The sequence below is a fragment of the Halichoerus grypus genome, chromosome 2 (assembly GCF_964656455.1).
Source record: "Halichoerus grypus chromosome 2, mHalGry1.hap1.1, whole genome shotgun sequence".
Classification (NCBI taxonomy): domain Eukaryota; kingdom Metazoa; phylum Chordata; class Mammalia; order Carnivora; family Phocidae; genus Halichoerus; species Halichoerus grypus.
In genome coordinates, this window is record NC_135713.1 from 190,537,737 (window position 1) to 190,561,719 (window position 23,983).

The window sequence follows — 23,983 nt, forward strand, 5'->3', positions numbered from 1 at the left end:
GATAGTGACAATGGTTGTACGACAGTGGGATAGTACTTAACGACACAGAACTGTATGTTTAAAAATGGTTAAAATTTTATGTTATGCATATTTTGCCTCGATAAAAAACTTGTAGGTAGATGGGACCATCTGGGCAGAGCGTGAAGAGTGGGGAAGGCAGTAGGTAGAAGGCAGAAAGCTCGGGAACCAGCAGTGGGGGCAAAAGCAATGGAGACAGAGAAGGAACATTCTGGATAGACAAGGAAAAGCAGGAGAGGTCAATATCTTCTGAAGCCAGGGGAGTAGAGTTAGGAGGGAGTGTTGGAATGCTTGAGGGTGTCTGTTTTGCTTGTCTTTGAACCTGAACCTTCTCTTTGGCACCTTGATTTTGTGGGTCTGCTTTCCTGTGCTAGCTCCTGATGATGTCATTTCTGGTCCGTGCCCACGCTGGGCCCAGACTGCCTCAAGGCCGAATCCTGGCCTGGTCTCCTCTCTTGGCTCCCTCCGTCCCCTCTCTGTAGCCAGTTCTATTTTGTCCATGGCTAACATCTTGGTGAGACAAATCTTTTTTAATTAAAAAGACATAGGATTGAGGACATTTCTTCTTGCGGCATTTTTTATTACTATTGATGTATATTGTTTTATCCTGAGACACAAAACCTACAAATTCTGAACTTAAAAATTGGGGGGGGCACCTGGGTGCCTCAGTCACCTGGGGTACCTGAGCGTCTGATTTTTGATTTTGGCTCAGGTCATGATCTCAGGGTCGTGAGATCGAGCCCCGTGTCAGGCTCTGCCCTCAGCAGGGGGTCTGCTTGAGATTCTCTCTCTTCCTCTCCCTCTGCTCCTCCCCCCCCCCAAGTTAGGGGTGGTTAGTTTATGGCCAAGATTCCTTTATTAACAAAAGAATTCATCTTTTGTTTACAGAACTGCAATGATTTGATAAGCCGTAGGTTAGGGAAACTGACAGCTAACATTTTATAAGGGGGAATGAGGACAATGCAGTTGCAAAGGGAGAGCAGCATAGTTTTTCCAATGATGACGTTTGCACCCCCACATTTTGAAGAACCTAAAAGGGGATACCTTGATCTAAGTGATTTTTTCCCTTTTTTTCTTTGTTTTTAGACATTGTCCGGCTGATCATCACACGAGCATCAGAGGGTTGCCCACAGAGAGAACACGGTTCTTAGCTCTGCAAAGAAAAAGGCCTGAGAACTATGCTCTTTTATTGATTTTATTTCTCCAAGAGTTTTCTTACTAAGTGAATTAACCTTGCACCGTTAACTTGACGTAATCTTAAGAAAATATATGAAATATGCTTTAGAAAAAAATGACACGTGCTCTAACCAGCCATCTCATTTGGCAATCATTTTCCAGAGCGGTTGTCCTTTCGGGATGGGGAGGTGGGGTTTTTTTTTACATGTGAGTGATTAAATCTACACACAAGAGCTCCAAACTCTTGCTGACCTCCCTCTGCAACACCAGCTGGTGTTGGGAGACAGAGTACTGAGGCCAGCAGGGGTCTCTCTCCAAGGCTTGGGTCACCCCAGGCTGTTTGGCCATCAGTCCTGGAGTGTCACCCCAGAAGATCTGGGCAGTTCCCGTACATAAACTTAGCAGCTCCTCCCATCGTAACAGCAATCGTGGAACACATTGGAAGGGCTCAGATGCATCCCATGGAGAAAGAGGGATTGGTTTTTTGTCGCCATTTGCAGACCGGGTCCCTTGAAAGCACAGGATACTTCTACTGCAGGGTTCCACATTTCTAGGCTGTCACTCACTGGGCCTAGTACGATCTCTTCATCCTCGGGACATGGAAACACTTCCCAGCCCCCAACTCAATAATGTGAGTGTCTGGATAGGTGTTCAATCCCCAAACTATGGATTTAAAAGGAATAGCTGCTCCGTGGCTCTGGGGCCGGCTCAGCAGTCCCAGCTTTATCCCTGAATCGACTCCGAAGAGGCAGGTGCTGTCCTGGGTCCGTTCTCAGCCACACAGTCAAGCCAGTTCAAACGGGCCCGTATGGGGACCACCTACACCAGGCTGTTTCTCCGACCGTCTTCCTCCAGCCCGTGTTATAAACTTGCCCACTCAGCCAACAACTTTGGGAGACAAGGACTGGGTTTCTGATTGGCAGCAGCTGAGTTTCTGTCCTCAACGCTCCTCATACTGATTCTCCCTGGGGTTTCGGGACAACTGAAGGCTCCCCAAAGCCTCAGGTACGGAACCCAGAAAGGAAGGGTGGTCTAGGGTATGTGTATGTGTTCTAGTCATTTCCTTCCTTTGGAGCATTTGCTTTCACACATCACTAGCTGGTCCCAAGGCTCCTCGAGGACGCAGCAGACCACGTGGTGTCCGGGCCTGGAGGAGGGCTGGCTGGTGTCGGAGGGAGGGGGTGGCAGGAGGCGCGGGCAGCAGCCGAGAGACCCCGAGCAGCAGTGTGTCTGGGGCTGTTCCCAGATTCGCTTGGGTCCAGTCTGTAGGATTCGCTTGGGCTTCTGTAGGATTCCATGAGAACTGTGGGAAGTAACGGCCTTGGGGAAGGGGCTGCTAAGACAGAGCAAAACTGGAGAGAACTTTCTGGGAAACTTCAAGGCTCCCAGGGATGCTGAACAGCTTCGTGTTTAAGAGTCATTGCAAGACGTGGAGAGGTTGCGCTGGGTAGGGGGGCGGTGGGAGAAGGTGAAGGTGGGGTTGGGTGAGGACTGGGGTGAGGGTAGCTGGGTAGGGGGCTCAGTCCTCAGTCTTTCTTTCTCCGTGGAGAATCTCACTCTGAACTTGGAGAGGCAGCAGAGTCCCCATCCTCAGGGTCCTGCCCATTGGGGGAGATTGGCTGACCCCCTTTCACACGCTTCCACTTCATCCTTCGGTTCTGGAACCACACTTTGACCTGACGGAGGAAGCAAAGGAACCTGGTCATCAAGGGAGGTGCAACTACCTCCCCATATAGATGCTCAAGACAGCAGGTTGCAGTTCCAGGGACCCCAGCTGGAACCTCCGCTTGTCCTGCCCAGCTCCTCCAAAGGCACCAGGAATCGAGACAAAAGGGAGGACACATCAATCTGCCCAGAGACCTCTCTTGTGTCTCCCTGTCTTTGTGTCAGAAAGCCTGCCGGTCTGGGGACAGGGTCTAAAAGTCACTTGGCATTTGGCCCCACCCACTTTCACATGCCCCGCCCCTCCCATGTCAACACCTCCTCCTCCTTCTTTTTTTTTTTTTAAAGATTTTATTTATTTATTTGAGAGAGAGAGAGCACATGAGAGGGGGGAGGGTCAGAGGGAGAAGCAGACTCCCCGCTGAGCAGGGAGCCCGATGCGGGACTCGATCCCGGGACTCCAGGATCACGACCTGAGCCGAAGGCAGTCGCTTAACCAACTGAGCCACCCAGGCGCCCAACACCTCCTCCTTCTAGCTTCTGTTACCCAAGGGTCTGGGAGCAGAGGATCACCAGCCTCATCCTTAGGCACGTTCATAAAACACTTGTCAGTTTAGATAGCTCTGGTCTGCGTATTTTCTCATCTCAGCTGCAGCATTACCCGCAGGGTAGGGTCATGACCCTGGAGACCCAGAGAGGTCAGGAGACGAGTCCCAGAGGTCACAGGGCTAAGAAGTGGTAGAGGCAGGATCTGAATCTTAGTTTTCTAAACCGAGCACTCTGGCAGAGCCCCTCATCAACTGAAAGCTGCTCTCAAATACTATTATTATAATAATACTTTACTCCATGTTAGAACGTGGGTGTGGGTGGAATGCTCTGAGGGAAAATCCCAAACAAAAGCGCTAGGAAGTTTTTTTTAGAGGTGTCCAGGAACCACCTGGGGAACTTACTAGAAATGCAGACTCCCAGTCCCACTTATTGTTACTGCAAAGTCACTCTCCAGAGTTATGGAAACTGCATTTTTTTTTTTTTTTGAGTTTTAAATTTTATTTTTGAAGTAATCTCTACACCCAACATGGGGCTTGAACTCATGACCCCAGGATCAAGAGTCGTCTGCTCCACTGACTGAGCCAGCCAGGCGCCCCTTCGAATCTGCATTTTAAACAAGAGCTGAGGTGATCGCAGTGCACACTCAAGTTTGGGAATAACCAGATCAGAGGTTCCAACCCTGGCTGCATGTGAGAATCACCTAGGGGACCTTTGAAAAGATGCTGATGTCTGGACTCCATCCCAGACCAATGAAAACAATCTCTAAAGCCGGACATCGGTGTTATTAAACTCTCTGCCGGTGATTCAGGTAGAGTCACAGTTGAGAACCACTGGACTGGGCAGAGGGAGAAGAGAAAGGAGAAGGTTCAGGGAGGAGTGGTGGGAAGGTTGGGGGAGGAGAGAGCAGAGGAAAGGAGGGATGGCCAGAGGAGGAGGGCCCCCCGGACCGCACCTGCCGCTCGGAGAGGTCCAGGTTCACGGCGATCTCGTATCTCCGAAGCCGGGTCAGGTAGTTATGATGCGCAAACTCGGCCTCGAGCTCCCGCAGCTGCTCCTTGGTGAAGGCTGTCCTCTCCTTGCGAGCCTTGCTGCCGCCCTCGGGCTTCCCTCGGCTCTCCTGGTTGTCTGGGGAGAAAGCAGCCCAAACGGGAACATGTGAGCCGCAGAGGTTCCCTTTCTTTTGTCCTTAAGAGTCAGGGCAGCCTTTCCTTGTCTCTCTTGTTTTTATTTTTTATTTTATTTTATATTAAAGATTCTATTTATTTATCTGAGAGAGAGAGAGAGAGCTCGCGCATGAGCATGAGCAGAGGGGAGAGGCAGAGGGAGAAGCAGACTCCCCACCAAGCAGGGAGCCCGATGCGGAACTCGATCCCAGGACCCTGGGATCATGACATGAGCCGAAGGCCGATGCTCAACCAACTGAACCACCCAGGCACCCCTGTCTCTCTTGTTTTTTAAAGGATATTGAGAAAGAACCCACATTGTCCCTTTATCATTCTTTCTAGTGCTTTAACCCCCTGAGAACTGGGAAGTCTTCTGGCTCCCAACCTCAGGTGCATCCACCACACCCCCCACCCCAAACTTTTTTTTTTTTTAAGATTTTATTTATTTATTTGAGAGAGAGAGAGAGAGAGCATGAGCGGGGTGAGGGGAAGAAGGAGAAGCAGACTCCCTGCTGAGCAGGGAGCCTGATGCAGGGCTCGATCCCGGGACTCAATCCCGGAACTCGATCCCAGAACTCCTGGATCGTGACTCCAGCCCAAGGCAGGCGCTTAAGGGCTGAGCCACCCAGGCGCCCCTACTCCAAACCTTTTTTTATCCCCAAAGCACGAGAAGCTGCTCTTGGCTGTTTAATGATTTCTACTATCCAACCTCCACCCCCACACCCCCTGTTTGACATTAGTAATGGCTATAAGTTTGTGGGGCAAAGGTTCTAAAACTGAGGCTCTCTGTCCTCAGAGACATCACCATCACCTGAGAACTGTCAGAAGTGCATATCCTGGGGCCTCATCCCAGACCTACTGAATCAGACACTCTGGGGGCGGGGCCCAGCAATAAGTCTTCAAGGTGATTGTGACACACGGTCAAGTTTACAAACCCCCGCTCTAAGACCTCACTTCTCAGAGGGCGCCGTGGCCATAGCAGCAGGGCCCGGAAGTTGGTCAGACTTGCAGGATCTCGGGCCCTACCCGTGACCTGCTGAATCAGAATCACATTTTAGCCAGATCCCCAGGGGAGTTGTGTGCACATGTAAACTGAGAAGTGCTGCCTTAAGCTTCTTTCCCACTTTGATACCGGGAGGGGCCAAGTCTGGAAAGTTCTGGGCTCTGCGTTAGAGACAGCAGGAGCTCCATCATAACGGGTAACAGGGGTGCGGGGAGCAAACACCTTACATGTATCAGCCACTTAATCCTCCCAATAACTCAGCCAGGTGAGTTCTTGTATTAGCCCCACACTGTATAGACCAGAAAACTAAACCCAGAGACGTTTAAGCAAGTTGTTCAAGTTCATCTAGTTAGTCCAGCCAGTGACTGGCTGAGGCAGAAATCAAACCCAGGCAGTTTGACTCACATGCTGTTCAAGTAAAATCCACGTAGGAAGGGGTTACAAACTGTAGAGTGCTGTACAAAGGACAGGGACTATATGTTATCCCCCCCCCGAGCAAGCTGAGGGGCGGCTCTACTTTCACTTCAGTGGTGGAGCTGGGTGGGGAGGCGGCCCGAAGGAGACCAAGACACCCACACAATTAACAATGAGGGCCACGTGTCCGGTGAATGGCTACAGGAACCATTTTTCTTGCAGGGCTCTAAAATTTGGAAGTCTTTCATTTCACTGTCCTTTTACAGACCTGGAGGCCCCGTGGCTCAGAGTTAGGTGCTTTACTGAAAGCGGTGTGCCCACCCTGAGCCCCCTTAGGGACCTCATCCGTGCCGGGGTGTGTGTTGGGGGGGAGTCCTTGTTTTGGGGGGGAGTCCCTGTTGTCGGGGGCTGGCCCGGGGGTGGGAGCTTTTAGATGGGTTGGTAGAGGGCAGGGAAGACCCCCCCACAAAGCAGCCACACTGCGGAGCGGGTGGGGAGGTGGAGACCCCTCGTCAGACTCGGTCCAGTCGGGAACCTCAGCCCCCTGGTTCCCTTCTCCGCAGTTCCTTCTCCTGCTTTCCATTCAGTCCCTTGTGTTTCAGTTTCCAGGCCCTCCATCCCCGCCACCCAGCAGCCGGGCGCAGAGCCGGGGTGGCGGCTCGGTGGAGGGCGCATAGTAAAGCGATCGGGGCGCCCCTGCGGGAACCGAGAAGGCAGAGGGGCGCCGTCCCCCCCGGGGGCTCCCCGGTGCCCGGCTGCCGGGTCAGGGTTGGCCGCCCACGGGGCGCGCCTGGGGGCAGGAAGGGGGCGCGTCCCACGGGCTCGGGGGAAGGCTGGCCTAGACCCCTCCAGCGGGAGCGGGAGCGTGGGCTGGAGGGAAGGACGCGCAGCCCCAGGCCGGGGATCCCCAGGAGTGAGCCGGCCTTGGATGCCGCCGGCCGGGGAAGGAAGGTCAGCCTTCCCAGAGCACATCCCCGCCGGCAGAGACCCGGCTCATTTCCCACCCACTCCTGTCCCAGGGCTCAGGGTGGTTCTCAGCCCTTCCCTTTCATGACTGAGGGGCTGTAAAACCAAGATGACTCGTGTCAGGGTTTGAGGCCTCCATCTCCTCGCTGGGGGCCTTTGAGGAAGTCACTTAACCTCTCTGGGCTTCAGTGGCCTCATCAAGAAATTGGGGACAATAAAGCACCTACCTCCCAGGGTTACTGGGAAGCCTGGACCAGCTCTTGTGTGGGGAAAATGCTTTTAAAACTTTAAAGTGCTTAAACAAAAACATATTCTTCCAATTCTTCCACTCTGAGAGATGCCATCTGAGGGGCTGGGAGAGTACCAGCTGTGGTTTCTTGAAGGCTTCTATGTTCTCAGATCCATTTCATCCTTTCCACCAAACACCCCTAGGAGGAGGGACTATTATTGTCCCCTTTAGCATCGTCCTGTGGAGTTGTGTGATAATTTGATTAATAGCGCTCTCTTTCTCCCCCCAGGGATGAAACTGCTTTTTCTCACTTGTTACTGTACCTGGTACAGTACTTGCTAAACATTTGCTAGATCCTACCCAGTATACAGAGGAGGAAGGAGCCTCAGAAAGGCCCAGGAACTTGCCTGGTGTCTCCAGCAGTTTGGGGGGGGGCGGGGTGCAGAACTGAGATTGGGACCCAGATTCATCTGACTAGAGGTGCAGTGGTCAATGCTGGCCTCAGTTTCTCATCTGCATCTGCAGGCTCAGGGCTGGACCTGGAGTCTCCACACCCAGTGCTCCTGGAGGCCCTGTCCTGGGTTGATGCCCTCACCCACACTCCCCTTCTCCCAGGCCTGCTCAGGTGCACACGGGTGCCTATGAAATCCCGGAAAACAGCCCACTCTCTCCAGTCCTGCACGTTAGCCTCCCAAGAGAGATGAGGGGAGGTAGGGAGAGGACCCCTTTGAGCTGATCTTGGACTGGTTACTGGGCCCCTCCCTGCCCCACCTCCCCACTCCTCTTACTGTCCCGAGGTAGGCGCTGGGCCTCAGGGTGGGAAAGAAGAGGAAATGGGACAGAGGAGCTGGGGCTGGGAAGTCAGTGAACCTGGGGCAACACCCGCGAAGGGGGGGTGGGAGAGGGGCACCCAGAGGACAGCTGCTCCTCATCAGCTTCTCAGGGAAGAAGGCCTCTCATCACCGTTAGAAATGACAAGAGGGCCTGAAGTATGGGAGGCTAGCTATGACAATCGGAGTGGAAGTTCTGGTTCTCTTTGTTCTGCAACATTGTCATCAACATAGAAAAAGAAGGATGAAGACAAACCAGGAGCCATTTCAGGCTGGGAGGGGGGTGGGGGTTAGTCTGCCCGCTCACATGCACACTACCCTCAGGATAGTTTGATCCCAGGAGAGTACACCTTCGTTGAGGTGCCTGCCTCCTACTCTGGGCCTCAGTTTCCTCATGGGGAGGGGCACGGGATTGGACTGGCGTCAGAGTCCTTTCCCAGTATGCAGCCCTGACATCCTCTTCTCCTCTCCCTACTCTCTCTTCTGTTAAGAACCCCTGGCCTTGAATTTGAGGTCCCTCCAGTTGCAAATATTCTTGTCTGGGCTCCTAGCTCCTCCCTTCCGTCAGATCTGGAGTCTTGCTGGGTGCGCTGTCCCCAGGCCCTCCCCGGCCTTCCCAAGGTCCTCAGCTCACAGGTCAGGGCTATGCCAGGGAGTTTCTGTCTCCTGCTGATGTGCAAAGCTCCCCGCCCCGAGCCGAATGGAGGAGATGTGTCTGAGGAGCCCTTGGAGAATCTGGGCCTGAGCAGGCTCCAAGAAAGAGCTCTCTGACCTTGGGCAAGTGTCTCAAGTTCTCTGAACTTCAGTTTCTTCCTTTGCAAAACAAGAACAGCCCCATGCACCATGCTTGGAAGGCTGCCGAGAAGGTAAAATGCTGCGGGTCACGCGTGTTAACCCCGAGCACCGTGGCGCTACTTCTCTGCGTCTCTGCTTGGGTCTGTGTCTGCTCACTGTTATGTCAGCCTTCCAGCGGAGGCGTGGTTCCAGGCCGGGTCCCCAGCATGGACCAGAGTCCCATCTCAGGCATCCTGGCCCTGCTTCTCTCTCAGGGGCAGGGGTGCAGAAGGAGGAGGCTGGTGCTCAGCAGGCTGCCTTCCGGGGCTCAGGAGGAGCAGCTCCATCCTGTCCCAGCCCCGGCGCGGGACCCTCCCAGCCAGAGCCAGCCAGCCGCGCCGTGATGGGGCCGTCGTGCCCAGAGCAACGCAAACAGGATGTATGTGTGATTGCGGTCCGCACCGTGAGCTTTTACACCATCCAAGGTAAATTATTTCACAAAAAGCTGTCAGTTTTGGCAGGCCTTCCTAAAGTTAGCAGACAGCTTTATCGGACTGCAAGGAAGTTCAGACAGACTCTGGGGAGCACGCCTTTTTGGAGGCCTGTATCCCTACTCCCCAATGGTCACAGCGTTTTACATAAATTCCTATCCAAGACCAGATAGAAAGTCACATGCGGTACATTCAAATAACACTTCCGCAGTTGACAATGGATCTCTTTTCCCCAGAGGTAAACGTCTCTGGGGCTTGCATATGTACTACGGAATCATAGAACAGTAGTGCCGGAAGAGGCTTAGAGCTGATCTCTGGGCACCTTTCCATTTTACAGGGGAGCCTAGAGCAGGCGAGAGAGGGCCTCAAGGCAGGGCTGGACCGCAAACCCAGATTTCCGTGACCGGAAGCTATTTTCACACATTAGGCTGCTTCCTGTTGCGTCCCCTTACGCATACTGTAGGGTAGATAAGGTACACATCAGCCCATGGAACAGAGGAGGAAATGAAGAGCCAGGGACTAAAAACCTTGCTGGAATTCCCCGGGACCACTCCGGGGCTGCCCTGGGAGGGGCGTGGCCAGCACGGAGGCTGTGCTCGCCCCAGGGATGTGTCCGTGTGCGTGTCGGGGGCGGGGAGGGGGGGGTCCCTGGGGCATAATGTCAGCAGGCGAGACCTTGGCAAACCCTCTGAAAACGGTGTCTGGGGCTTCCTGGGCTGTCACAGTGCTGGCCTTTGACATCCTTGTTAGTTCTGATACTTTCAACTTCAGGAGGAGTCAAAGCCCATCAAGATAGACAGGACCCAGATGGAGCCAGCCCGAGACCAGTTGGGTATTTGCATCCAGGACCTCCCTGGTTTCCTTTCTCATTGGGTCCCAGTGAGGCCCACCCACCTCAATGTCTGGGCCCTTTGTCTCTCCGGTAGGTGACCGAAGAGACATGGGGAGGGCTCCCAGCCTCTTTGAGGAGCCCAGCAGCGGGGCTGGGGAATTCAAAGTATGTTTTCTGGGAGAGAAGCAGATTCTTCCAGAATGGAAATGCCTGGTGCTACAGTAGTCTTTGCTGAGGGACCCCTGTGGGGTGGGGGCAGTGAGGCTATGAGGTACGAGGGAGAGTGGAATGGATGGGCGATGAGATGGGGTGTGGGGGACCGTGGAAGAGGGGAGCAGAGAGCTGAAGGCGAAGGGAGGCAGTGGAAATGAGGGTGGGGAGCTGCAGCAAGCCTCTGAGATGGGTTGGGGGGAGGCATGGGCAGCTGTGGGCTTTGTTTGTGTTTATACGTTCCAGATGTCGCCCTCAGCTGTCACCAAAGGAAGTGTGGGCTTTAGGACCAGGCCCCACTGCTCACACTCTTCCTCCACCACTGTGTTCAAGGAAAACAGGGAAAACATGAACTAGAAAAGGCTGGGATGGGGGGCAGGGGAGGAATCCTGGCCAGAGGCCAGGGAAGCCCAGCTCAGTGAGCAGAAAGGGCACTGGGGGGAAGGGGTTGCCTCCCGGGGCCTGCAGGGACCTCGAGTCCTGCCGTCAGAAAGAGCTGCTCTGCCTCTGGGCTCATCCCCACCTCCCTGGGCCCAGACGCCCTGACTTGCTCAAGCCAGAGAAAAAGGCGAGTAGGGCGGGACTCCTGAGCCCCTAGCCCGGCCGTTGGTAGGCAGGGCCGAGGCTACCTCTCCACTGACCTTCTTAGAGCCCAACTGCTCTTTGGGCCCTTATGTCTTAGGTGCTGGTCAGAATTTTGTTGCTTTGGTGGATACTGATTTTCTGCAGAACTTCCAGACTGTATCTGGGTGGGGCCTGAGCGGGCTCGGTCACGGGTTTTGTGCTGATGCCTCTGAGTTCAGACAGTGGCTAAGGGTCTTGATGGGGGCGCCAACCTCTGCCTGACAGGGGGCAGGAGCTCTGACCAGGAGGCAGGAGGCAAGAGGAACGTGGAGTTCCTGTCTCTCCTTCCACACTGGCCACTCTGGCTCCTGAGGCTTCTTCCTCGCTGGGGGTTCTGGGGTCGAGTTGGAACGAGAGGGGCTGCTGCCGCTGTGGCCCCTCAGACCACACCCTGCCCAGCACTGCAGTGACCCTGGACCAGTGAGCTGCAGACACAGGCCGGCCCAGCTGCTAGCAGGCTTCCGAGGCCTCCTCTGGCCTCGGGTCACTGCTTTGCCAGGCTTTGAGCACAGGCCGCCTGGGATGCAGCCAGGATCAGGGAAGGTTTTGAAAAGAGGAGGGCTCCTTTGTGGGTTTGGGAACAATGGATTGAGGGGCTACCAAGTGCTGGCTGTGTCTTTACATCTGTGATCCCATCTTGTCCCATAGCAACCCTATGGGGTAGATACCGCGATCATTTTTCAGGGAGTGGTACTCTGAGGTGTGGGACTCGCCCGAGCTCACGCAGAGCGGAAGCTGTGGATGGGGACTCAGTCTGGGTCTGCCCTGTCAGTGCACTTGACATTAGCCCCTGAACCCCGCCCCCCTGCCCCGCCCCCCTTTACGAGGCTGCAGCCCAGCAAGGAGGGTGGGCATGGATAGGAGATCACCTAGCATGGTACTCAGTGTCCCTCTGCTGACCCAAGTGACACGGACGTTGTCCGTGTATTTCATTATCACCTCCTTTCCTTCTTCCTCTGCCAAACAGCCCACTTCTTTAGATACATTCCTAAAAGTGTCTCTCCCTGGGGCGCCTGGGTGGCTCAGTCCGTTAAGTGGCTGCTTTCGGCTCAGGTCATGATCCTGGGGTCTTGGGATCGAGCCCCACATCCGGCTCCCTGCTCAGCAGAGAGCCTGTTTCTCCCTCTCCATCTGCCTGTCACTCTGCCTACTTGTGCTCTCTCTCTGTCTCTCTCTCTCTGTCAAATAAATAAATAAAATCTAAAAAATAAATAAATAAATAAATAAAAAATAAAAATGTCTCTCCCTATAGGTATAAGATAAGCATGCAGGGATCTATTTGTAGCCAGAAACGATGCTCTGAGTGGGAAAGCTGGAGTGGCCAAAGGGACCTGGGGCCAGGAAAACTCTGAGGTCACGCACCCCTGTGAGATGTTGCTTTTCACTAAAGGTTTTTGACTGGAGCATTGGTGCCACTGCTAAAACCTTGTCCTTGTCCCTGTGCCTCTTGTTTATGGGCTGAATTGCCTCCCCTGTGAATATGTTGAAGTCCTAACCCCAGGACCTCAGAATGTGACTGTATCTGGAGATAGTATCGCCCAAGGGATGATTAGGTTAAAATGAAGCGCTGGTTAGGGTGGGCCCTGATCCGATCTGACTGGTGTCTTTATAAGGAGAGGAGATTAGGACACATAGGGAGACACCGGGGATGCCCACACACAGAGGAAAGACCGAGTGAGGACATGGCAAGAAGATGACCATTTGCCAGCCAAGGAGAGAAGCCTGCAGAGAAACTAAAACTGGCTGACATCTTGAGCTTTGACTTCTAGTTTCCAGAACTGTGAGAAAATAAATGTCTGTTGTTTAAGCCGCCCAGTCTATGGTATTTTGTTTTGGCAACCCGGGTGGACTAAGATGCACCCCCCGCCCCCTCCCAGATCCTCATAGCCAGTGCTCACCACTAAGGAGAGGGAGCAAGGCCAGGAGGGGTGCTTGGCAAGGCTGATGCTAGTCCACAGGAGACCTCTCTGCAAATTAGAAAAAGGTGCCCTTTCCTCTAGACCGGAAACATAGCCACGTGTCCCTAGGACAGCTGTGCCCTCCAGCCGCCCAGCCACAGCCGCCCCCTTTAACTGTCCTGCCATGGGGTCCACCTCATTGCTCAGCCACAGCAGCCGTGGTGGCCCTGGTACTTAGGAGCTGACCTGAGTACCCCATGGGGAATCATGCAGAGTCAGCCCAGCCTCCATATGTGGCTGTTTATGTGTCTTTCTGACCCCAGCACTAGCCCTGACCCGGGCTGGTTTTACGATCGAAGTCGGGCTCTCTGCACACTGTTTCATGAGTGAGACTATAAAAGTCCTGATGCATTTTACAGAAGGATATCACACATGGTGGAAACCCTCAGGCCAGCCAGTGGAGGCCCTCTCAGAAAGAAGGGGAGAAAATGAATGAATGAACACCAGGCTGTAATGGAGACTACTGATCACACAGTGAATGAGCTCCTCCTGGGGTAAATGCTCCAGCAGGCGCGAGGGAGATTGCATAGGTGAATCAGATACCATCCTGGCCCTCCAGACACTTCAGTTTTAGGGAGAAAGGCAGTCATATGCTATAACTCTGGATGAAAGGTAAACTCATACTCAATGATGAAAGACTGAAAGCTTTTCCTCTAAGATCAGGAACAAGCAAGGATGCTCATTGTTGCTACTTCTAGTCAACATAATACTGTAGGTCCTAGCCAGAGCAATCAGGTGAAAAAATAAAAAATAAAATAAAGTAAATAAAAGGCATCTAAATTGGAAAGGAAGGAGTAAAATGATCTCTGTTTGCAAATGACATGGTCCTGTATATGGAAACCCCCGAAGATTCCACAAAAATACCTCTCAGAGCTAATGAATGAATTCAGCAAAGTTGCAGGATAGAACATCAACACACAAAGATCAGCAGCGTTTCTATCCATGAACAATGAACAATCTGAAAGGGAAATTACGGAAATAATTTACATTGACAATGGCATCAAAAAGAAAAAACAAACCCACTTAGGAATAAACTTAACTAAGGAGGTAAAAGATGTATACACTAAAAACTCCAAAACATTTTGAAAGAAATGAAAGACGACACAACAAAATGGGAAGACATCCTATGTTTCTAGATTAGAAGACTTAATATCGTTAAAATGTCCTTATGACTCAAAGTGATCTACAGATTCAGTGCAATTCCTATCAAAATCCCAATGGCATTTTTTTGCAAAAATAGAAAAAATCTCAGAGGACCCTGAGCAGCCAAAACAATCCCGAGAAAGAGAAACAAAGGTGGAGGCCTCACACTTTCTGATTTTAAAACATATTACAAAGCTGCAATAATCACAACAGTACGGCATTGGCATAAAGTCAGACACAGAGAACGATGGAACAGAATACTTATGAAGTAAACCCTCACATATATGGTCAAATGATCTTCAACAAAGGTGCTAAGGCTACACAGGGGGGAAAGGACAACCTTCAATAAATGATGTGGGGAAAACTGGATATCTACATGCAAATGAATAAAGCTGGACCCTCACCTTACAGCATATAAAAAAATTAACTCAAAATAGTTTAAAGGGAACCGGGGTGCTCAGTCGGTTAAGCGTCAGACTTGATTTTGGCTCAGATCATTATCTCAGGGTCGTGAGATCGAGCCCCGTATTGGGCTCCACGCTGGGCATGGAGTCTGCTTAAGATTCTCTCTCTCCCTCTCCCTCTGCCCCTCCCCCCACCACACACATTCTCTCTCTCTCTAAAAAAATAAATAAATAAAATAGTTTAAAGACTTAAACATAAGATCTAAAACTATAAAACTCCTAGAGGAAAACATGGGGGACAATCTTCATGACATTAGGTTTGGCAATGATTTCATGAATATAACACCAGAAGCACAGGCAACAAAAGCAAAAACAGAGAAATGGGACTACATCAAACTTAAAGACATCTATGCAGCAAAGGGACCAACAGCAGAATGCAAAGGCAACCTACAGAGTGGGAGAAAATATTTGCAACCCATATGCTGATAAGGGATTAATATCCAGAATATATAAAGAACTCCTACAAGTCAACAACAAAAGTCAAACAATTCAACTGAAACATGGGCAAAGGACTTGAATAGACATTTCTCCAAAGAATAGCTACAACTGGCCAGCAAGTGTATGCAAAGATGCTTAACATCACCAAGCATTAGGGAAATGCAAATCAAAACCATGATGAGATATCATCTCATATGAAAAGAGCAGGGGAGTTTCTCAAAAAATTACAAATAGAATTACTGTAGGATCCAGAAATTCCACTTCTGGGTATATATCCAAAAGAATTCAAAAGCAGAATTGTGAAGAGATATTTGCACACCCATGTTCATTGCAGAATTATTCATAATAGCCCACTTGGAAGCAACCCAAGTGTCTGTCCATCAACAGATGAATGGATAAATAACATGTGGTCTATGCCAACCATGGAATAATATTCATCCTTAAAAAAGGAAAATCTGTTCTCTGCTACAGCACAGATGAACCTGGAGGATATTATGCTAAGTAAAATAAGTCAATCACAGAAAGACAAATATTGCATGATTCCACTTATGTGAAATATCTAAAGTAGTCTAACTTTTTTTAGATCAGTCTTTAATAATATTTGCTATTAAAAGACAAAGTGAGATGGGTTTATCTTTGGCCTAAAGTTACTCCGTGTTCTGTTCAGATTTACTCCTCATCCAATATAATGGTACAGTCCCACATTAGCCCTGCTCTGGCCACCACCCCTGCGAAGCCTGAGGCGGACTGGCAACCTAAAGTAGTTTAATTCTAAGAAACAGAACGTAGATCGCTATTCGTCAGGCCTGGGGGAGAGGGAAAAGGTGAGTTGTCTTCCAATGGATATAGGGCAGTTTTTAAGATGAAAAGGTTCTAGAGATCTGTTGCAGGACAATGTACATATAGTTAACGCTACTGTACTGTACGCTTAAAAATGATCACGATTTGGGACACCTGGCTGCCTCAGCCGGAGGAGCACATGACTCTTGACCTCGGGGTCATGAGTTCAAGCCCCATGTGGGGTGTAGAGATTACTTAAATAAATAAAACTTAAAAAAATTTTTTTTAAATGATCATGGTGGTAAATTTTGTGTTATGTATTTTTAATCATAATTTTTATTTACTCATTTACTTTTTTCAAAGATTTTATTTCTCAATAATGTCTAAACCCAACGTTGGGCTCAAACTCACGACCCTGAGATCAAGAGTCACACACGACACTGACTGAGCCAGTGAGGCGCCCCTGATCATCATTTTTATTTTATTTTATTTTTTTTAAAGATTTTATTTATTTATTTATTTGAGAGAGAGAATGAGAGACAGAGAGCACGAGAGGGAAGAGGGTCAGAGGGAGAAGCAGACCCCCTGCTGAGCAGGGAGCCTGATGTGGGACTCGATCCCGGGACTCCAGGATCATGACCTGAGCCGAAGGCAGTCGCTTAACCAACTGAGCCACCCAGGCGCCCCTGATCATCATTTTTAAAGAGGAGATTTCAGATACAAGATGTCCCATGGTAAGAAATCTCAGAACTCCTTTATGAAGTTACGAGCTATCTATTTAGAAAATCGGCACAGGTTCTAGTGGATACTAAAACTTGCAACTTTTTCAACGGCTTTCACCGAAATGATGCTACGGACAAGAGGAGCCATACATTTTAAAAAACAGAGGAAAGGGGCGCCTGGGTGGCTCAGTCGTTAAGCGTCTGCCTTCGGCTCAGGTCATGATCCCAGGGTCCTGGGATCGAGCCCCGCATCGGGCTCCCTGCTCAGCGGGAAGCCTGCTTCTCCCTCTCTCACTCCCCCTGCTTGTGTTCCGTCTCTCCCTCTTTCTGTCTTTCAAATAAATTAAAAAAATATATATATTAAAAAAATAATAATAAAAAAAATAAAAAAACAGAGGAAAGATTCTTGGAGAGGGTGGCTTTTGAGCTGGATGTTAAAATAAGGACTTCCATAGGCAGAGGAGTGGAGGAAGGAAAGGAAGGGAAAGTGCCTCGGCGAATGGGGTTGGGGGGAGAAAAAAGCGGGGTGTGTTTGTGGGGCAAGTGAACCGGTGTGGCTTGCGGCAGGGAAGGTAGAGGTGGGAAGGCTGGGTGGGGGGCAGGGGGGCGCTACGGGCAGAGAGCCGGTGGGAGAAAGGGGCCGATCTGGCGAGGGTTTATAAACCTCAGGAGACGGACAGAGCGAGTCTGAGGAAGGCAGAGGGAGCACGTGAGAGCACCAGTGAGCAGGGCTGAGCCCAAGCACGGGGGGCTCTCCCTGGCGGGCGATCGGATTCACCTACAGCCAGGCGGATCACGCGCGACCTTCCCTTGAACCCCGCCAGGAAATCACCGCGAAATCCCTCATTCCCATAAATTAAAGACGACCACGGTAGCCAGACAGATGGACAGATTCGGGGGCAAGCAACAGTTGCCTCGCAGCTGTCCCTGCCAGCAGGGCTCTGTGACACCGTGGGCCAGGGGCTGAGAGTGTTTGCGGTGAGATAACATCACACTGGTCTCCTAAATCAGTTCTGTGCTGTGAACCAACAGAAGGTCTCTGAGTGGGAGCCCCTGCTTTCCTCATCATTTACTTGAGCAAATCAGCTCCACTTCCAGTGGGAATGACAGGGGAGGAGCTGGGGCTGGCAGAAGGAGAGGGGAGAATAGAGAACATTCCTCTTGAGACGAACTTTCAGTAACTTTCTGTTGCTGGAGCCTCCTCGGCCAGCCAGTAAGGCAGCCAGTTAGGGACCCTTTCGCCAAGCACACCTCACCCCCCAACCTCTCCAGCAGGTCTCTTGGTTCCAAGCTCCTAACTGACGACAACTGGATTTGAGGACCAACAATAATTGCAAGGAGTTCCCAGGTCTTATACCCCAGATTCAGGAATTTCTGAGTCAGCGTATTTGAAATATTCAACTCCATTGACCACCTCCCCCACCATGTTCTGAAGTCTGGTTCTGGAAATATGGGCCTAATAACACTCACAGCTGCCATTTATTGAACCCACGTGCTGATCTCATGGATCACTGCCTTTAACAGTGACTGTAGGGAAGGTACTTTGGTTCTGATCCCATTTTACAGCTGGGAAAATGGAGGCTCCAAGAAATTAAGACGTTTTCCAAAGTCCCACAGCCCAAGGTTGTGGTGCCGACATGCCAACCTGCCCGCCTGCCCGTGAAGAACTATGGAAAACACATTTCTGATGGATGGCTGGTTAAGCTTCAGAGACAGCTTAGCACGGGCCGGGGTGAGGCAGGTGAGGCGCTCACGTTGGGCGCAAGATGCAAGTGGTGTCGAATCCCTCGGTCATCAAGAGGAATAATATTTTTAATGCAATGTTTTAAGAAATCACAGTTAATGCAAAAAGTCCAAGATGAACAAAACATCAAAAGTTTAAATAGAGACTCCACACGGTGGCTCGGAATTGGTGGAGTGGGATGGGGGTTCTTTGTGGGTTTGTCTCTTGGATTCCAGATTCCTAGAGTTGGTTGGGGGCCTTGCTCCTCTGCTTTTCCCTTCCTTCAGGCTCTTACGAAGCTAATCTTTCCTGCCTCCTCCCCCTCCAGTTCAATTCCAAAGGAAGGCTCAGGCAACTGGCTGGGACAGAAAGATTCTCATGCTGAACAGAGAGCGGGTCTGGAACCCCAGAGAATGAATGAAACTCAGCCTGCTGTGTCCTGCCTGACTGCTGCCATTGCCGCTGCTCCTGAGGGGACGCAGAGGGGGAGCCCAGGGCCACTCCTGGATAAGAACTACCCCCCTGCCCCGAAGAGTTGCAGGACATTCAGTGGAGGGAGTCCATGTGCTCTTGGGATGGCCAGCTGCTTGGCACGTGAGCTCGCTCCCTAACACAGTGCCACAAGCCACCGACCCAAAGGAAAGAAGGCACATGTGGGGCTTGCTGGAACGCAGAATGATTGCGCCTAAGCCCAGCCCTTTGCCTGTGCCTTCCAGTGCCTCAGCTCCCAGGTCCCCGGAAAGTGGCTGGATGCGGCCGAAGGAGGTGCGGGCAGAGATGGAGGAGCTACGGGGGCGGGTGGCCCCGGCACGGAGAGCTCTTCAGCCAGGCGCAGAGCCAAGTCGCTGAGAGCCCCTCGGCGAGGAGAAGCAGAAAGTGCCCCATCTCGGCACATCTCCAGCGGGGGCTAGGAAGAGTTGAGGATTTAACCAGCCCGGGACTTAAAGGGCCATCCTATTAGGCTGTGGCCATCCATTGTGAGCACGGGGAGGGGCTTCTTTAAGCGTGGAGACCAAATATTTCAAAATGAGGATTATGCTTGAAATCTGCTGAAGGGTGTGGGATTTGGGGTCTGAGGTCCAGGGTTTGAGCTTGATCCCGGGGTTACCAAGTGTCCTGATTGGCCCTGGGGCCGAGGGGTTTCCTGGGACACTGGACTTTCAACGCTAAACCCAGAAAAGTCCTGGGCCAATCCAGATGAGGGGGGCGCTCTCTATACCCCATTCTGGCAGGGTCCTCCTCAAACTCTCTGTCTCTCCTTTTCCACACGTACAGCACAGAGATACTGGTAAGACCCGCTGTGCTTACTTCACACACTGGTGGGACCCCAAAGAGCTAACGTGTGTTTCCTGCAGCACCTTGAACCCCTCTCTGGTCATAGCACATCCACTGCCAGACAGGCATCTGCAGGCCTCTCCTCCCTCTCAGTCTGAGCCCTCTGGGGGTGAGACCTCCATATTCATCTCTGCACCCCCCCCCCCCCCAGGCCTTGGCCAGTGCTCTGCAAAGAGAAGATGCTCGGGAAACTTGTGCTACATGGAAAGTGCTCTGCAAAATCAAAGCACAGAGTGTTCTCGTTGGTTGGTTGACACTCTCGTTTTCTGCCCGCCCCTGGTTAGCCCTGGGAGAAAAGTCCTCTATGGGTTCAGGAGGACACGGGCGGCAAGGTGGGGACAGGGAACCAGACAGAAGGTGAATGGGCAGCACGAGAAGCCAGGAGGGCCCCATGGAGAGATGAGGAAACCAGTCCCCACCGCAGGGAGGAGATGGACAGGAGCTGGGATCTTAATAAGCAGGCCACTCCATCTTCTGGCCTCTGGGTCTCCTTGGCTGCCTGCCTCCCTGGCTTTCCCAAGGCTGGTGATCCCTCAGGAGGACCCCTGGGTGGGGGGGAGGGAATGCCTTCCCTGGGGTCGCCCAGACCTTAGTACCCTGAGCTGCCCTCTTGGCTCAGACACGGGCAGAATGATAGACACCTTGGGGGCCAAATCTCTGCAATCCATCTCCTCCTCGCCCCTTGCCCCTCTGCATCCCAGCCGTCTGCTTCTCTGCCTCTAGGATCCTAGAGACAGAGGGTCCTGGCTCTGCTTGATGCCCCGGGGTCCCAGCCTCCGTCCTAGCCCTCCAAGCTCCCATCTCAGCTGACTCCCCCGGTGAGCAAACCCTTTGGCTCCGGGACCATTTGGAGCCTGCTGGGGCTCGGTGGGGAGAAGCATGACCCGGAGGCAGCCCCGATTCAGGAAAGCCCCTCTCCAGCCCTTGCCAGCCCGCACCGAGCCTCCATCCCATGTATCCTCCCAATCTCTGTGGATCTTATTTCATTCACTTGCGGGCATAACCTTCCTGGGGTCCAGGAGTGCTGGGGGCACAGACACAGCCCCCATGACCAGAGGATCCTAGAACTCTGAGTAGAAGAAACCCCAAAGGCAACTCTGCCTTTGGGTAGATTAGATAATATTGTTTGCAATTCATGGTCAGCTTGACTCAGAGAGGGCAAGTGACCTAGCAAAGGAACGCTCAGCTGCTCCTCGGTCACATACCTGGACTCTCCTTTTTCCGTCTGGTTGACTTCTTCTCTGTCTCATGAGCAGTGCTCCCGAGGACCTCGTAATCCTCACCTGGGCCTCCCGTGGTGTCCATCAGGCCCGGGCTGCTGGCCCCCATCTCCCCAGAGCCCCGAGCTGGGCCCGGGTTGAGCCTGCGCTGGGCCTCGGAGACGGGGAAGTTCCAGTCGGGGGGCTGTGGGAAAGCAGGGTGCTGCTCAGTGAAGAGGCGCTCCTCCCGGGGAAGGCTGTGTGGGGTGGCTGCCAGGCAGGAGGCCGAGAAGTCGGGGTACGCTGCCGCTGCTGTCGCCGGGAAGTCTGGTTTCTGGTGGAAGGAGAACGGTGTTGGCGGGTAGTGGGGCAGCCCTGAGCCCCCAGTGCCTTCAGCGTGGGGATTTCGAAGGCAGCCCCAGCCCGGGGCCGGGGGGTGGGGGCTCCTCATGCAGCTGCTGGCCACCGGATCCATCTGCCGTCTCCTGCTGCGTGCGCCTCAGTCTTTTCAAAGTTTGGATTCTTACACTTTGTTTATATTCAGATTTTTTTAAAATGCCAAAAAAAAAAGATAAATAAATAAATAAATAAGAGGGGGAAATGTTCAGCAGAAAATTCACCCCAGGAACCAAAACAAAAACCAAAACTAAAGTCTCCTTCAAGTACACACACGTGTGGCCAGCTGCACGGATGTGCGTGCACACACCTATGTCAGGCTTCACTCCTGGCTTCCTGCCTGTCCCCCCCCCCGACACACCAGCCTGTCTATTGGGGTCCCCTGGACGTGTATTTGTCGCCGATGACACTAAACATTTTCACTGTCGCCGCCCAGACGCACCAGCTGACGAGAGCTTGTGTTGGAGCCCGCAGCGAATGCCTGCAGAGGGCTGGCCCGGGGCTGTGAGACACACTTTTAAATCCTGCGGTGGGGAGAGAGTGACAAATTTCTGAAGTGAAACGTGAGAGAGGAGAGGGAGGGGTTAACCAGCACACACACGGTCCCCTCCAACCAAAACCCGAGCAGGCAACTATTAATCATCAGAAACCTTATATGCACATCTAATGGGATTTGCAGATGGAGACTTTTAAAGAAACATGGTCTGTATTTCTTTTTTTTAATTTTAAGGAGAGAGAGCAGTGCACACACACCACTTCTTTAATGTGCCTCCTGTACGCTATGAAGTTATTTTATTGCACTGTTAACAAAATTCCCCAAGTCTTGGATTTGGAAAAAGCCTTAAGTCAGATCCAGAATCCGTCAAGTGCCAAATTCCAGGGAGTGAAGCGGGGAATAAGTGCAAGAGACAAGTTTGCTGATTGCATTTGATTTAAAGGCCCTTCTACTGCTGCTTGCAAAGAGGAAGGTGGATTAAAAGAAATCTTTTTTTTTTTTTGCAAGTCTCAGCGGCCCACTAGGGTCTGTAGCATAAAGAAAGACACACTCCAGAAAAAAATTATTTCTCTCCACCCAAAGCGACATTCTCACTTTCTCAGTAACTTAAAAAAACAATCAGATTCTTCCTTCCGTTCTTTAACCCCGACTTACATGCCAATTAGCCACACTCTTCTCTAGGGGGTTTCAAGTCGTTTTTCTCCACGGCAAAGGGAAGGCTCTTAGATAAGGTTCTTGAAGTTTCTCCAGGCCCCCTCACCTCCACCCACCTGCTTCCCCTACCCCAGCCCCGAGGCCACGGCTCCTGTGAAATCTGGGCGTGGAAATAGGAATCAGGGGGATTCTCGTTCCCAAAGGAGTTCTCTTTGGCAAACGATCACATGGTCTTCCAGGCCAGTGCCTGTCACAGAAGGGCCAACTGCCATTTCAATCGGTCCATCAGTCTACTTGATCCCCACGCCCTGCTGGTCTCTCAGGAGGGTTAATATAATTTCTGGGAGGATGACATTCCAAGCACACGGGCCAGAGCTCCCCTCCCACTGAATCTTTCCACGGCCCAGAGCCACGGGATCGGGGCCGAAATGGGCACGGACATAACTGTGTGCTGGCTGGTTCCAAAGACACCAGGAGGGCCCACGGGCCTCAGCCCTGCAGCCTGGAGGCCGCACACACACTCTCCATGAAACTGGCATCGGGCTTCTGGAACAGGCAGGGTGTTGGAGGCCAGGAGAGGAGACGGCATCACTGCTTAGAACCAGACTCATCTCTCTGCTTTGCCCGGGACTTAGCTGTCACACACACATTTCTCCTCTGGATCTCATGACTCTCCTATTACGGGTAAATTAAGCATTATGTTCTATATTTTACAAATGAAAATGAGGCTTAGCTCAGAAGGACACAGCTAAGAAAAGGCAGAACCAGGAGTCGCCCTCAGGCATCCCCTCTGGGGCAGCTTGACACAGAGGAAGGAGCGTGGACTGTGGGGTTCGACAGGTGCGGGTTCAAATCCTGGCTCTGCCACTTCCCAGCTCCGTGCCCTGAGACACGTCACCCCATCTCTCTGAGCTTCTGTTTCCTCCCCTGGGATGATAGTCCTCGCTGACATTCGCCCAGTGACCTCAGCACCTCACACATATTCCCCCAAGGGATCCCCACAAAAGCACTGTGAGGCAGGCGCTTTTCTCATCAGCCCCGTGTTTCTGAAGAGGACTCAGAAGCACAGACAGGCTGGGTAACCTGCCCGGGGACACACAGCCAGGAGGTGGAGGACCCAGGCTTCTAAACCCCGAGCAGCCTGGCCCCGCTGCATCGGAATGCCCACCCCACAAACATCTGAGCATCTAAAGGAGTCATTTCTGGGACGTGGAGCTCCGAGTAGGTGACAGATAAACACGGTCCCTTCCTCGCCTATCTCGTTCTCCTTAACTCAAGGATTCCCAAAAGAGACTGCGAGGGAGGAGCGCTGAGGAAATTCTACTGCACAGCCTCGTGCTGTCCCTCGAGGGGCTCCAGGCTGTGGGAGCTCTAGAAGAATCCACAGGAGGCTGGGAGGAAGCCCTGGCTTGTCAGCTTCCCCAGGAAAACCTTCCCGGGGGGCCTGGCCCCGCGGCTGTAACCGGACTCCTGCTCCGGCCTCCTCTGCAGCTGGCCTGGGGGAGCCCGGCCGCGGGGAGGCCCGGCCCGGGGAGGCCCAGCCGCGGCCCCTGGAAGGGGTGGGCCGAGGGGTCAGGGGGGCAGCGAGAGGGGCGCGGCAGGGCTGCGGTGCGCTCCTCTGGGCCCGGCACCCCCCTGCACCCCGGCGCCCGCGCAGCTGCCCGCGTCTGTCAGCCGCCCCGCAGGGCGCGGCCGGGGGCCCGCTGGCCTCTACATCTTCCTGACAGGCCCCTC

General features: G+C 52.4%; 1 protein-coding gene across 4 annotated transcripts; it reads right to left on the reverse strand.

Moving 5' to 3' along the window:
• Positions 1 to 1,199: 1,199 nt before the first annotated feature.
• Positions 1,200 to 21,615, reverse strand: MEOX1 (mesenchyme homeobox 1). 4 transcript variants are annotated; one of them, XM_078065801.1, is made up of 4 exons: positions 21,542 to 21,615; positions 20,710 to 21,037; positions 4,358 to 4,530; positions 1,200 to 2,870 (listed from the first exon to the last, which is right to left on the reverse strand). In XM_078065801.1, the coding sequence occupies exons 2-4, from the start codon at positions 20,831 to 20,833 to the stop codon at positions 2,748 to 2,750; spliced, it is 420 nt and encodes a 139-aa protein (XP_077921927.1). In that variant the 5' UTR covers positions 20,834 to 21,037; positions 21,542 to 21,615; the 3' UTR covers positions 1,200 to 2,747. The 4 variants fall into 4 exon arrangements, with proteins under 4 accessions (XP_077921927.1, XP_077921926.1, XP_035927207.1 ...); XM_078065800.1 differs by lacking the exon at positions 21,542 to 21,615 and having other exon boundaries at positions 20,788 to 21,526; XM_036071314.2 differs by lacking the exon at positions 21,542 to 21,615 and having other exon boundaries at positions 20,710 to 21,526.
• Between the last annotated feature and the right edge of the window lie 2,368 nt (positions 21,616 to 23,983).

Coding starts and splice junctions, on each gene's coding strand:
- MEOX1 (XM_036071314.2), bottom strand. CDS start 21,178: ATGGATCCGGTGGCCAGCAGCTGCATGAGGAGCCCCCACCCCCCGGCC. Junction 4,531..20,709: donor ACGGAAAAAGGAGAGTCCAG/GTATGTGACCGA, acceptor CTTTCTCCCCAG/ACAACCAGGAGAGCCGAGGG. Junction 2,871..4,357: donor TGGACCTCTCCGAGCGGCAG/GTGCGGTCCGGG, acceptor TTCCTCCGTCAG/GTCAAAGTGTGGTTCCAGAA.